Source organism: Lacerta agilis, chromosome 2 (genome assembly GCF_009819535.1).
Source record: "Lacerta agilis isolate rLacAgi1 chromosome 2, rLacAgi1.pri, whole genome shotgun sequence".
Classification (NCBI taxonomy): Eukaryota; Metazoa; Chordata; class Lepidosauria; order Squamata; family Lacertidae; genus Lacerta; species Lacerta agilis.
In genome coordinates, this window is record NC_046313.1 from 32,985,399 (window position 1) to 32,999,583 (window position 14,185).

The window sequence follows — 14,185 nt, forward strand, 5'->3', positions numbered from 1 at the left end:
TGGTTTGGAGCCCAATTTTGTGCAGTTTATCAGATTATCCTTGTACCATGTAAACCCAAATTTACAGAGAAAAGCATTGAGATTGGTGTTGTTTGAGAGTAACGTCGTGTGGACTACACAAATTAAATGGGAATGCAAATAGCTGCAAATACACAGTAAATTCCAGTGTGGACGAGCCCTATATCATTTGCAACTTTCTTATCACATTCTTGGATTACTGCCTCTCTTTTAAAGCAAAAAAGATAGCAGCAATCAAAATACAACATATAATGTTCAGCACCCAGGATTAACATAATATATAATGGGTAAGAAGGGTTTCCTTTCTGACAGATAAATGACCCCCCCCCCCCAGAACTGCTTTTCATGTATATGCGATTTTATATCATTTTATCTTGTTTAGAGCTTTCAAATTTTGTAATTGGTGTTTCTGCCTTGGCACTGGTCATTGACCATAATAAAACGACTTGTACTTGGATGCCACTCAACTGTAAATAAAGCCATCCATGTGTGTGTGTGTGTGTGATTAAAATAGTTAATTAAGGTCAAGGTTAAATCAAGGTTTTTTTTTAATCAACATATGAATAAGAACAACTGCTAAAATATGTCAAAATATATATTATAAACTAAAATTACAGATTAAAATGCACCTTAGCTTTATGGGTTGTATTCAACACTCAACACAGTATGACTTAATATTAATATGCCTTTTCTCCTGGGTGGGACTGAAGCAAAAATATTTTGGGGCAAAGGTAGAGAGAAGCAAGGGTTCTTTATCTCCACAGAGGGGAAAAAAGCCCGTTGTTCTGTACATTCTCCCCAAGGTATTACTGCTTTGCACACATCTTTGTAGCATAACCTTGTAACATGTAAACTCAGAAGTAAGTCCTACTGTGTTGGGTGCTGTTTACTTCCAAGTAAGTGCAGAGAGGACTGCAGCCTTAATCTGGCTTTGGCTGTGAATAAGGAATTGCAGGATTGTTATTCAAGGCATAATAACCCAACTGATGTAGTAGACGTAGAAGCACTATTTTGGTATCTCCTGCATGTGGGACAATGTCCATGTGCATTCAAGGCATCCTTGCCTTTCCTATATAACTGTCGGAACAAGCAACACCTTACTGCCTTGTTGTCTTTTTAGACTTTGGACTCATCCGCACTTCCCCTTGTCCCTCCTCTTTCCCCATGGATAACCCACAGTTTACCACTGAATCACAACAAACGTCATCCAGGTTTTCTGCAGAACGATGTCTGTCCTGATTCGAGAGTAAAAAGCAGATTTCCTGTGGAAAACAGGGGGGGGGGCAAATGGAAAACCTCTCAGGCGCATGCTTGGACGAGCCCTTCCTTTAAAGCCTAGCAGTTGCTCATCCATATTATAGTACAATGAAATGCCTTGCATGCTCATTTTATTGTTCCTGGGGAGGGGAGATAGTGCTCCACTATTATTGCTAAGGGAATGGCAGTCTTGTGCGGCCATCTGGTTCTGTCAACAGGTAAACAGTCTGTTGGGTCGTTAGTTAGCAGCAATTGCTCTCTTACGGCACAATATCTACACAGATATTGGTGAAGGAAGTCTCCTGGCCTGTTATTTCCTTCCCTCGGAATCAGCCAAAGAATGACACACACCACCATTACAAACTTCGTCCCTAATTCCTGCAGCTGCTTTACATACTTGCCTGGCTAAACACCGAGTTTGCCTACTATGAGCTGCTGAGTCACTGCTGAGGCTGGGTTGCCTCTGGGAGAATATCCAGAGCCTTGGCAAATCCCTTTCTGCATCAATCTGTCTGACTAAGCCTTTGTTCTAACCCAGTATGAATCAAGATCGGAGAGGGAATCCCAGCACGCTCTTCTAATATCCCTGAGCTCTTTATGAAAATAGGCCAGAACTGACACTCTTCGCCACCTAGACAGAGAGCTGAGGTGAATCACAGGCTTCAACAATTATGCAAGCAAATCACCGCCAATGAAGAAGAACAAAAATATCTCTAGGCTTGGAGAGAGAGAGAGACGAGGATGGATGATTCAACAACGTGCAGGAGCTGCCTTATTATCTATGATTTACAGCCTAGGAGGGTTTTTGCTGTTGTTGAAAGGATGATTTAATTTTGAGCTAGGGATCTATCAGAGGAAAACTCAAGAATTTTAGAATCAACCTATGTATGATTTATATGCCTTCTTCATAATTAGAGACCAGAGACAGCACTTCCTCCTGGGTAGCCTGTGATCAGTGGAAGCCTTGCAAGATGTTTTAGTGGTACCATGTCTGAGTTTTGGAAGCTGTGGGATCAAACTGAAACCAAAGAGGGCTGTAGCTCACTGCTGGGACATCTGCCTTGCACGCAAAATGTCCTAAGTTCAATTCCCAGCGTCTCCGCATACGACTGGGAGAGATTCTGCCTGAAATCCTAGAGAGCTGCTGCCACTGAGTGCAGACAATACTGTGGTAGATGGACTCGGTTTGAGGCAGCTTCCTATTGTGGCAGCTTCCAAGAGGTAGCCATGCTGCTGATGAAGCAGACGGGAGCCCACAAATGTTTACGCTGCAATAAATCTGTTTGTCCTTAAGGTGCCACAAGACTCCTTCTTGTTTTATGGATTTGGACACCCTAGCGGCTTGCCATCAATAGTAAAATGGCGGAGTCTAAAAGCCACCGCTGCGCGACAGCTTCCCAGTCTGTTGATGAGCGTTCCCAGTGCTATACCAAGTACTGATTTCGTACAGCAGTGGAAAAGCCGAAGCACAGAGAACATATGGAAAGAGTCCCTCATTAAAACGGTTCAAATATCAGAAGGGACAATGAGGAAAACTGGCTAGCCTCCCTATGCGGACTGCCAAGGATGAAAGGTTAAACATTGTACTCCTCAGAGCATGTGCAGTTCACCGTCCTTGGGAGTGCATCAAAGCACTTCTGAATTCTTTAGATAACTGTATGCCTTATGGGTAGTCACTACCAGATTACATTCAATCTTCTGCAATTAGGTTGCTCACAGGCGAGTTAGACCACATTGTGAAATCGTCTCTGAACTACAAAGCAAAGTGTTTCCCCAACTTTACCCCCTTCCCCTTATTGCTCTGGCAGAATCCTCATCATTAAGACTACCGAGCCTAGGCTTACGAATCTACTGGGAGCGCAGAGAGGGGTGGCATGTAGTGAGAGCGCAAAGCCTCAGAGGAAACCCCAAGCCCTCCCCAGCCCTGTTTCCCTGGTCTGCTCACATGGTGGAGTTTGGATACTGCACCCAGCCCACCTCCTTGTACGCGGCAGTCACGTGAGTGCAGATGAGGCTCTTCATCTTGGCCCAGGCTCTCTGGACCTCTGGGGAGGTGAATTCATTGGCATACTCTTCAGCAAGCACTTCCAGCAAGACACCAGTGAGAATCTGGGAGGAGAAGAAGTGGCAGTAATACGTTAAGACAGAGTCCCCCATATTTCCCCCAACAAGAAACTAGTATCTATCTTTGTTGTGGCTCCCTGCCAGCATAATTCCAATTTCTTCATTGGGGTCTATGCTGTCCTTCCATATGTTGCTGACCAGGGCATCTTACCACATTTTAATTTCTTGATTGCTTATTACTTATTTGTTTTGATGATAATGCGTTTGTTTGTTTGTTTGTTTGTTTCCTTCCACATGCACGTTGCAAAGCGATGTACAAAATATAATAAAATAAGCAAATAGATGGTTCTGGCTCACTTCCCTTTGGTATCTCAAATACCTCCCACCTGGGTACCTCAAGTGAATTCATCTTAATCTATCCCACATCCATGTACAGTGGTACCTCGCTAGACGAATGCCTCGCTAGACGAAAAACTCGCTAGACGAAAGGCTAACGAAAGGGTGACTCGCAGGACGAATTTCCCCATTGTCGCGACTCGCAAAACGAAAACGTTTTGCGGTCCCCCCCGTAAAACCGTGCTTCCCCCGACTGTGCTTCACAAGACAAAATTTCCGCTATACGACAGCACTTGCAGAACGAATTAATTTCGTCTTGTGAGGCACCACTGTAAACAAAGTGGAAGGAACCACCTCTGAAGCCTGAAGATGACAGCAGGACAGTTCAAAACAGGCACAACTGGCATGAAAATAAGAATTTAAGTGTCCAAAGTCCATATGAACATTTAAAAAGGAAATAGTTAGTGGAGAGAAACCTTAATCAGATGCTGATGACCACAGAACATAATTATAAATTTCTTCCATGATTGGAACTAGAATGGAATTTTGGAACCCCAAAAGAATTAGATCAACAAACTGGGACTATCCCAAATTCTTATGCTTCTGAGAACCCAAAACAGACTTTATCAGTGAATTTGTCTCAGTTGTTTTTGATTTGTGTCTTCAGATGCAGTGTTGCACTATCTTGAGTCCTATTTTTATGTTTCTTCTACAAGTGTTTTTCTTCAGTTTTTATGTTTATATTTGATTATTGAATTTATTACATTTTTCTATATACCTTTACTGAGGCATGCTCTTTGCAATACAAGTACCATATTTTTCCATGTATAAGACTACCCCCCCCCCAAATAATAAGGCAATCAGATAAGGCATTATCATATAACCTTGCACACAGGAGATAAACAATGCACTCAGATTTCTGTGTAGACTGCCTCTTCTGTGATGTAGGCATGATGTATCTGGGGTGGTGGTCTTGGGCTACACCCCTTCTGTGATGTATGTATGATGTATGGAGGGGTGGTGATGTATGTATGATGTATGATGTATGGAGGGGTGGTGATGTATGTATTATGTATGGAGGGGTGGTGATATATGTATGATGTATGGAGGGGTGGTGATGTAAGTATGATGTATGGAGGGGTGCTCTCTTGAGCTCCAGGGCAGGAAATTTCAAAATGTCTATATAAGGGCAGGCACACCTTGGTTCTGGGTCCTCCTCCAATTTCCTATGTGTGAGGGGAGTATCCTGTTGCAACAGCTTTAATAAAGAACAGGCTTACTAGCTGCTTTGCTTCTCAATATTCTCTGGTTGGCCTCTGTTATTTTCTCCTACCAATGGAGAACCTACAATGGACTCTATAAGGGCTCTTGTGTACCCATAAGGGAATAAGGGCAGATATCTGTTTACAACAGATGCTTTTTATCTGCCCTATTTGAAGTATTTCCCTGTTATCTCTTAACGAACAAAGACTTGGCTTTATATCTTTACCTTAAAGTAGACTGGTTCAACTTTGTGCTTGACAGCATGCGCCTTGCCCACCAAGGCTAAAACGGAGGAGACCTTTTCTGGGTCGTAGATGTTCTCCACCACACTGTTAATAGCCCCCATGACCCGCCTGGCATGTTTACGCAGCTGCAGACTCCTCTCCATCTCTAGCGGGTCCTCCATGTGCTTGAATTGGCTGAAGTACTGCTTGGCAGATGGGAAGTTGACAAAAAATCTGCACGGGCGGAGTTAAAAAGAGAAAGAAAATGGGAAAGCTAAGTCAACCTAAGAGATATATGTTGGGTGTAACTGGCCCCCATCTGCACTGTATGCTTAAGGCACTATCATATCCATTTAAACAGTCATGGCTTCCCCTCAAAGAATCCTAGGAACTGTTGTCTATTAAGGGGACTGCCTGCATACCAGGGCAGTGCTGGTGCTGATCTCTTCTTTTTTATTATTATTATTTTTCAAAAACACATATAGCAGTAATTTTAATGCATATCACTTATTTCATTACCTTTTAGAACAAAGAAAAAGAGAACAAAGAAGAGGAAAACCTATACTAAGAATCCACAAGTACATGGGCTTATAACATCAAAATAAACCTAAACATTTAGCTCAATTTATATCTCTCTTTGTGTATGTGTGTCTCCTCCATAGAGAGACTTAAAATATAATTGACATAACCAAGGGAGGCAGTTACGAGTAATTCTATATAAATAAAAGATGTATTGGGATACAATTTTTATTTAAATCACTTATCATATGATTAATAAATGGCTACCTCAACAGCAGCTTTACCTCTTTGTACTTTTAAGTGATATGTGTGTCGTCCCCGTCCCCCCGATACCACTATAAATAAAAGCTTTTTATACTGTTCATCTAGAGTCATATTATGTGCATCCTTCCAATTCTGGGTAATAACCAAACATGCAGCAACAAACATGAAAATAACTAAGCCCTTTGGGCATAAATTACATGTTTGGTCAGAAAAGAAACACATCCCAGGTTCATAAGGGACACCAGGCCCCCAAATAATATTCATTTCTCATAAAAACCCATTTCTAGTATTTCGCCATCAGGGGTAAAACCACCATAGGTGCATAACTCTCTAGAAATATAACCTGATTTTGAGGCCAGTAGGAGTCAGGTGAAAAGAGAATTCAATAGGCGTTTTTAGAGACTCCTAGGAGTCACCTAACTCAGAGACTAACTCATTCGCAAGTGTGTGTTCATGTGTGCGTAATTATTTCTACTGCCATTGCATGAGATAAAAAGTTATAACAAACAAATTAGCATTATGACCCTTGTTCCATCCTTCTTCCAGAGGGTCCAAAGTCTTAATTATTTATTATATGACTCTGGGCTTTCTGGAAATGGCACCCGACTCTTTATAGCTGCTTTACGTATCACTATTTGGGTATAATTTCAGTGTGTTTTATCAAGCACTTGTTGCACATAGCAGAGTTATAGTCGCTGTAAGTCCGAAGCCAGTACATATGCAAAATTGCCCAGGATCCAGCATGAAAGAACCACAGCTCAGTATTTATTTAATCACATATTGGCAAACTTGGATTGCACATTTAAAGCTGATTGGGAGATTTTGTGCAACAAACCTGCTTCCCCGAAAGACTGGACTTGTTGCGATAAAGGAATTGATGGGGAAATGTGTTTGAAAGTGTGGGTAGAGCACTGGCTCCGATGCAAAGTCCTCCCCACACAAACAAATCAAGAGGAAATGCTCAATAAGCAGGTCACATTGAAGTGCCTATCATCTAACCATCTAATCACAATCAAGGCTGAATAAACAGGTCTACTCTGGAGGAGCCCTGTGTGTTGCATAAGAAGGCAACCCAGGAAATGTTAACCACTTGTCCCCTGAAACCTGCATTGTTTGCACATCAAACACCTACCTCAGCTCATTTCAGCCTGGCACAGACTGAAACAGGTGTCACACATCTCCCTTCCAATGTCACCTCAGCTCTCTGAGATCCTGGCTCACTGCTCCAGCCCCCTTGTACACACACACAACACTACCGAGAAGCAGACCCATTCCCCCTTTTATTCTGCTCTTCCCACTTGGCTGAATCTCACGCAGGAGGTTGCCAGGAAAACCGTGTGAAGCCGCGAATGGAATAACCATAGTCCTTGCTGCCTTCCCTAGACATCTGGGATTTATCAGCCAGCCTAAAATAGGTTTTGATGTGTGAAGAGTGTGTGGCAGCAAAAAAGGAAGAAAAAGTCTAGAGACTGAGGGGGGTGGGGTGGGGTGGGGAGGGGAGGAGGAAGTCATTTGTAAGATGAAACAAAAAGGGAACCACTTCTTTTCCGTCTTCTTTTCCCTCTTGTGTTTTCTTTAGCCTTTCTCAAATTAAATCCAAATGCCAAATCTATCAAGTTTGCTATTGACAGGGAAATGGGTGCATGCGTTAAGGGTCTGTTTGCTTTTGGGCTGCTTTTAAACTCCCAGGTGCTTCTGCATGGGGGCAAAGTGCTCAGTACAAGCCTGCCCAGTAAATAGCCTGGGAGACTTTGGTCAACAGGCAGTCTAGAAAAAAAATACACCGATTAATCATATCCTGCAAGCAAGGACTCCAGTTCAACAGCCTACCTCAGTTCCCTCAGGGAGCTAGGCAACCCTGATTCGGGGACCCCCAAAGTTGGCCATTATTCAGGGGAAACAGGTAACCAAGCAATGTAGACAGACTCCTTCACAAAATGAATGCCTAATTCATACCTTTCTGAGAACTGAAAGGGCATTAAAAGCATGAGCGGTGGGTGGGAAGATGCCTTTCTTCACTATTGAGGATGGGCATAAACAATTCTGGATTGAGGAAAAACTGCATCTTTGTGCTACAAATGGTTCACTGTATATATTCAGTTTATGAGAGGTGGTGGGTGGATGTGTTCTAAATGTCCACAAGTGAGACCTGGAACAAGATGCTGCAGCATGGGAGATGCTGACCGCTCCATTCCATTCCTGCTCTCTCCTTGCTCCCAGTTTTCCATTTCCCCCCTAAATAGCTAGCCAGCATTCTGTGTCTAGTGAGCATACATGGTCTCCATTGAGTTGCTTTGAGGGCTCCATCCTTATGAGTTACGTGAACTTTGTAGCACTCCCAAGCTTCCTCACACCCCTCCTCCCCTTGTGCTGGGGTTATTCTGGATACATAAGCACTCATGGCCTGAATGCTGGAAATTGAAGGAATGATCTGACCCCTTCAGAATCCTCGCTGTACAGGTATACTTTACAACAACAACAACAACAACAACAACAACAACAACAACAACAACAACAACAACAACTTTTAATGGCTTTTCATTCAATTGGGATTATTTAATACATTGCCATGACATTCAGGGCTCATCCACACTTTTGTTTATCTCTGCTTTCTAGGCATGGGTATGAGAGGTTTTTCATCATCATCATCGCCATCATCATTTATTTATACCCTGCCCATCTGGCTGGGTTGGACGGCTTTCAACAGAACATTAGAAACAGAATAAAATTTCAAAAATTAAAAACTTCCCGCAACAGGGCTGCCTTCAGATGTCTTCTAAAAGTCTGGAAAGTTGTTTATTTCCTTCACATCTGATGGGAGGGTGTTCCACAGGGTCAGTGCCACTACCAAGAAGGCCCTCTGCCTGGTTCCCTGTAAGTTGGCTTCTCGCAGTGAGGGAACCGCCAGAAGGCCCTTGGAGCTGGACCTCAGTGTCCAGGCTGAACAATGGGGATGGAGACACACCTACAGGTATACAGGACTGAGGCCGTTTAGGCAGGGGTGGAGCAAGGGGGTGGGGGTGGCCCGCCCTGGGTTCCAAGGGAGGGGGGTGACACTTTGGCTGGCCCCGCCCTGCCCCGCCCTGTCGGGTGGGTCCCGGACAGGGGCATGCTGCCTTTTCCCCTTTTCAGCGGCTTTTTTTCAGCACGAGGGGCAGGCCAGCGAGGAGGAAGCATCATACCAGCGACAAACATGACGCCCCCTCCTCGTGCTGAAAAAGAGCCACTGAAAGGGGGAAAAAGGGAAGCAGAGCAGGCACGTTCAAGCACCTGCTTTGCTTCCCCCTTTTCCCCCTCTCAGCGGCTTTTTTTCAGTGCGAGGGGCGGGCCAGCAAGGAGGGGGCGTCATGCCAGCAACAAGCATGATGCCCCCTCCTCACTGGCACGCCCCTCGCGCCGAAAATGAGCCGCTGGAAAGGGGAAAAGGGGGAAGCAAAGCAGGCACGTTCAAGTGCCTGCTTTGCTTCCCTTTTTCTCCCCTTTCAGAGGCGGGGGGAAAAGGGAAGCAAAGCAGGCGCTTAAACGTGCCTGCTTTGCTTCCCTTTTTCCCCCTGCGGAGCTGCGGCATGGAGGTGAGGGGCGGGCCAGCGAGGCGGGTTGTAATGCTAGCGACAAGCGTGACGCCCCTCCTCAGTGGCCCACCCCTCGCCTCCATGCCTCATCCGACGTGCCTCTGCCCCACTGTGTTTAGGGCTTTAAAGGTCAGCACCAACACTTTGAATTGTGCTCGGAAATGTACTGGGAGCCAATGCAGGTCTTTCAGGACCGGTGTTATGTGGTCTTGGCGGTCACTCCCAGTCCCCAGTCTAGCCACCGCATTCTGATTTCGCTCTTCTTGAAGCCCAGATATATCCGCATCAGCATGCTGAATGATGGCCATGTTTATTTCACCTTGGGATGGGTAGGAGGCTTTTTTAAAAAAAGAATAATCTCATGGTGGGAGAAAACAGCCACGTGAAATCAAGCTTCAGGAAAAAATATTATTGTATATTGCTGCAAGCTTTTGCAAATCTAATATTTGCTATGGCATAACATGCACGGTTTAAACTGATAAAAAGCAGATGCTGGAATACTGATTCCACTGAATTCTTTCTCTGATTAATTCCATTCTAAGCCTCTTCTTTTGTGTTTCAGGACATACATCTGGACAAACATAGACAATATGTCCTTTAAGACTATTCTGACTTCCTCTGGGCCCTTTCCTCTTTAAGCAGTTTGGGAATGTGATTTTTAGGCCCAGTCCATTGAGAAACTCTTTGACCAAGGCACTTTGAAATGAATGGGGCTTAAAGAAAAACTTTGCTGTTGCACAACAAGTGTGTGTGGGGGGGATTTGCTCAGGAGATGTAGATTTGTGGGCTGTGCTCCTAATCAACAGCAGAAGTTGGGAAATAATCTCATTAAGGTGCAAGATTGCCGCAAGCATTGGGAATGTGTTACAGGGTTCTCTTTTTGAATCAGATATTTGTTCAATGTGCTGGAGGAGTGAACTCATTATCTAATGTTTTGTCAGGGACTGCAGTTTGACATCACAATCATCTCTCCAGCATTATCCCAATGCTTCCAAGTTTATAAATGGGTGAACTATATTTGGCAATCTTATTTCTTCTGTCAGTGCATCTGGAACGATTTAGGATGGATCCCAACAAGTGTGTAACCTGGGGAAAATTTAATCCATGACGCTTTCAAAACAAAGGTCCATAAAAACATTTTCAAAAGCTGGAGGCATTTTATGATTCTGACCCATATGTGGAACAGGGCACTTGTTACTAAATAAAACATCTGAACCTATTAGCTTTAATAGATAGATACAGTACTTTTTTTCTTAAAAAAATGTTTAGGGGTACTCTCATCATGACTCAAGAAAATTACCATATTTTAGTTCAAATCGGGGGAGATAAATACAGTAAATGGACAAAAGTACAAAGATTCACAAAATGTTTAGGGGTATGTGTACCCCTGCATATTCCTAGAAAAAAGCACTGGATAGATAGATGATGATAGATAGATAGATAGATAGATAGATAGATAGATAGATAGATAGATAACAAGTTTCTAGCCCATAAAGGACTGTGAAGATAACTTTGGCAATGCCTGGTGAAATCATAGAGCCTGGGATATATGTATGCGCAGAGCTGGCTTTCTAGTGGTCAGGGGCAAGTCGCGATTTGCAAATTTCTTTGCTTCTTATCAAGGCTTGTTGAGACTTGTCCATGAATAAAATTTTGCAGAATAAAGAAATAGATGCACATTGGTTAATTAGATATCACAAAACTCAGCTCCCTTTTTGGCACAAAATCTGAGTAACGTTGGCACAGAACTGTTGCTTTGTTTATTGATTTATATTTAGCATCACAACCCTGCCTATATCAAGCTAACAGGACATGTGTGTCGTGAAAACCTTCTCAAGCTTCAGATACACTGCTGGGATAAGCCTCCAGGATGCTACAGTAGCTTCATTATTGGCAACTCTAAATCAAGGTAGTCAGAAAAAAAAGATCTAGAACTAATGGTAGATTTCCAGATGATTTCCAGCAGATTGCCAAGGATTTTTCCCCCCACAATGAATTGACAGCAGCAGCAAAATGACCCCCTCCAAAACAACACAAAACCCCTGAAATGATGTTAGTGTGCATTAAACAAATGCTTTTGTAAACCACCTTGTGAGGGCAATATGCCCCTTAAAGGAGGGCAAGTAATCCATTTAATAGGTTCCATTAACTATTCTAGAGGATCAGATTTTGGAAAGCACAGCATAGATTTTCCAGGTTATAGTGAGAAAACCCACTGACTTTTTGGGAGTTGGTGCCAGTCTAAGCACCCAGTGTCTCTTGTATTCCATGGGTTCTTCTGGCACTGCCTACATTTCTTACTTCTCCCACGGTTGCCAAGTTAAGGTGTACCCTTGTCATTTGTTTGAGCCACATTTACCTGTTCTGTTGGGTAGCTATCCAAGTGCATTGGGTACTTAAAATTGAAAAAGCACAGAGATGGTATCCATCTAATCCACCCACCCACCATCTTTCCTAGTATGAATGCATAAGCTTGCTCTACCTCTTGCTGTGTGATTTGTGGAAGTGAAATACCTAACTTGCCTTTTAATGCAGATTTTCTAGGGACCCGCTACCCAGTCTGAATATACGACAAAGTGCAATGGATTCTCCCTTGCATCCCCATCCTTCCTCTGTCTATGCATCTCTTATGTGAGCTCTCCTAAAGCCTGGCACCAAAGAAAAATGTGGACCGTCTAGCAACAGAAGGGATGTTTCTGTTTCTGCCAGAGTGCTAAGCCATTGCAGTTGACCTATTCTAGACAGATGCTCGTCCTTTTCAGAACACTGTTATCGTGATTTCAGCAGCCTGGGCTGCTTTGATTTATCAAAGGCTTTCAGAGATGCTCGTCTCAAAGAGCAGAGGCCACCGCTGTGCTCTGAAGTAATTACCAGCCTTACAGAATTTTGTCCTGTGTAGTCATTTCACCACCATAGGCAACACATTCCACTAGACAGCATAATGGCCCTCGGATGCACTCTGACTTCATTATACCTGTGGCCATTTCCAGAAGCCCAAGCATCCCTTGATTCATAAATCTAACTTTTCACTCTGTGGCTCTGTAATCCCTGCATTCTGACTATCTGTTTAGTGTTCAGGGATGTGAATTGTGCCTGAGGTGCAAGAGATGTTGCAGCAATTTCTGTAGCCTAGGCCAAAAATGATCTGATCTCATACTCAGAAATCCCCATCCCTGCTCCCCAAAGATTTTGCTGGAAGTCTGATTGCATTTTGCACATTCTCCCCTTTTCTGTCCAGTTTCTTTTGGGCAATATTTTTATGTGCTGGTTCTCGCAACTCGGTACAACAACCCGCCTGCAAAGACACAGAGTTGGAACAGATACTTCCTTTCGTGCTTCCTTTCTGGCCTCCAAGATAACCCCAGAGAAATCTCTGCTAGAGATCCCAAGACTCTGCACAGGAGTTACAGTTCCCAGAGCTCCTTAGATAAGACCCATGGGAGGAAATAAGCAGGGTTGAAATTTACTTACAATTACATATATAGTGCAGACGTTGGCTGAATCACAAGACAAGGAGATGGTAAAAAAATTCAAGCAAACCCTTGAAATACGTTCTCTGTGTGAGAGAGTTGCTCTCCTACAAAACAAGGGCTGTTCATCAATTTCACAAGTCAAGTATCACAACTCTTTTCAGATTTCTACTACTTCTTTCTAAATCAGCCAGTTTCATGTCAGGTGAATGATAGACAAATAAACCTTGCTAAAATACATAGATAGTGGGATGGTAGTAAAGTAAACTCTATTGTTTTTGGAGTTGTTGCTTTTTTGAAGTATGTCCTTGACTCTGCTAACTCATTCATCTCCAATTCCAATGTTTACTCCCCACCCTTCACAATACTTTGGACAAGCTTTTGGTGTTTTCTGTGTGTGGAGAGGGAAAGCTTTTCTGTTTAAATGTATAAACATTTTCTTTAAAAAAAAACAAACCAAAAAACCAAAAAAAACCTGCCAATCATTTTCTTTATTTCTCTTCACTGGAGGCATGCTCCTGGTTGGGGATGAGTGGCTTTGAGACTGCTGTAAGGGACAACCAATCAGTGCTTTGCACAGCCAGATGAGCAGGGGCGGGACGAGAAGGTGGCGTTGTCATACCAGCCAATCAACACTCTCTGCCATGGACTTCTGCGGGAAACAGGAAGAACTGTAGATGTTTTGCATTCTAGGGAAAAGGAGCAAGTACAGACCCACTGCAGGCTCACCACTCAACCTATTCATTTTTGTAATTTCTTCCCATATGCCTGATAAAAACAGATGACATGAGATCAACTTTGGCCTGTGAAAACCTGATCTAAAGCTGATTTTAGCTTTGTGAGAATCGGGTGTCACACTCATGACTGAATATAGTATCTTTAAAATATTCATTGCTTCCTTAGTGGTTTTCCTTCCTTTTCTGGAATGGTTTTGCAAACTTAAGGGAAAGATTAACCTCCTAATACACACTAAATTAAGTCAAAATTAATATAGGTTTGTCATGTTCCACTGTCATGAAAACTGCCTGGTATTTAAACACAAACTCCGCAAAGATTACATAATCAAAAAAATGCTGGGTACTTAACACTTAAAATACACACCAACTATTTTCATCCGTTGTCCATGTAAGGTTTCTCAGTCCTGTTTAGCATTTGCTTTTGCAAAATTAAATTTAAGATATTGAAATCCAAATTTGCT

The 14,185-nt window shown here is 43.1% G+C and overlaps 1 protein-coding gene across 3 annotated transcripts in view; it reads right to left on the minus strand.

Annotated features, from left to right (window-relative positions):
* The window catches only part of CYGB (cytoglobin), a 52,260-nt gene that overhangs the window by 23,799 nt on the left and 14,276 nt on the right, over window positions 1–14,185 (minus strand). Inside the window, exons 2-4 of one of the 3 annotated variants that reach the window (XM_033139415.1) lie at window positions 5,165–5,396; window positions 3,221–3,384; window positions 3,054–3,123 (exon numbers count right to left, since the gene is read on the minus strand). In XM_033139415.1, coding sequence (XP_032995306.1) covers window positions 3,069–3,123; window positions 3,221–3,384; window positions 5,165–5,396 — 451 coding nt within the window. In that variant the 3' untranslated portion in view covers window positions 3,054–3,068. Of the gene's footprint in view, window positions 1–3,053; window positions 3,124–3,220; window positions 3,385–5,164; window positions 5,397–14,185 lie in introns of those variants that run through there. The other 2 variants (XM_033139414.1, XM_033139413.1) reach the window with 2 other exon arrangements.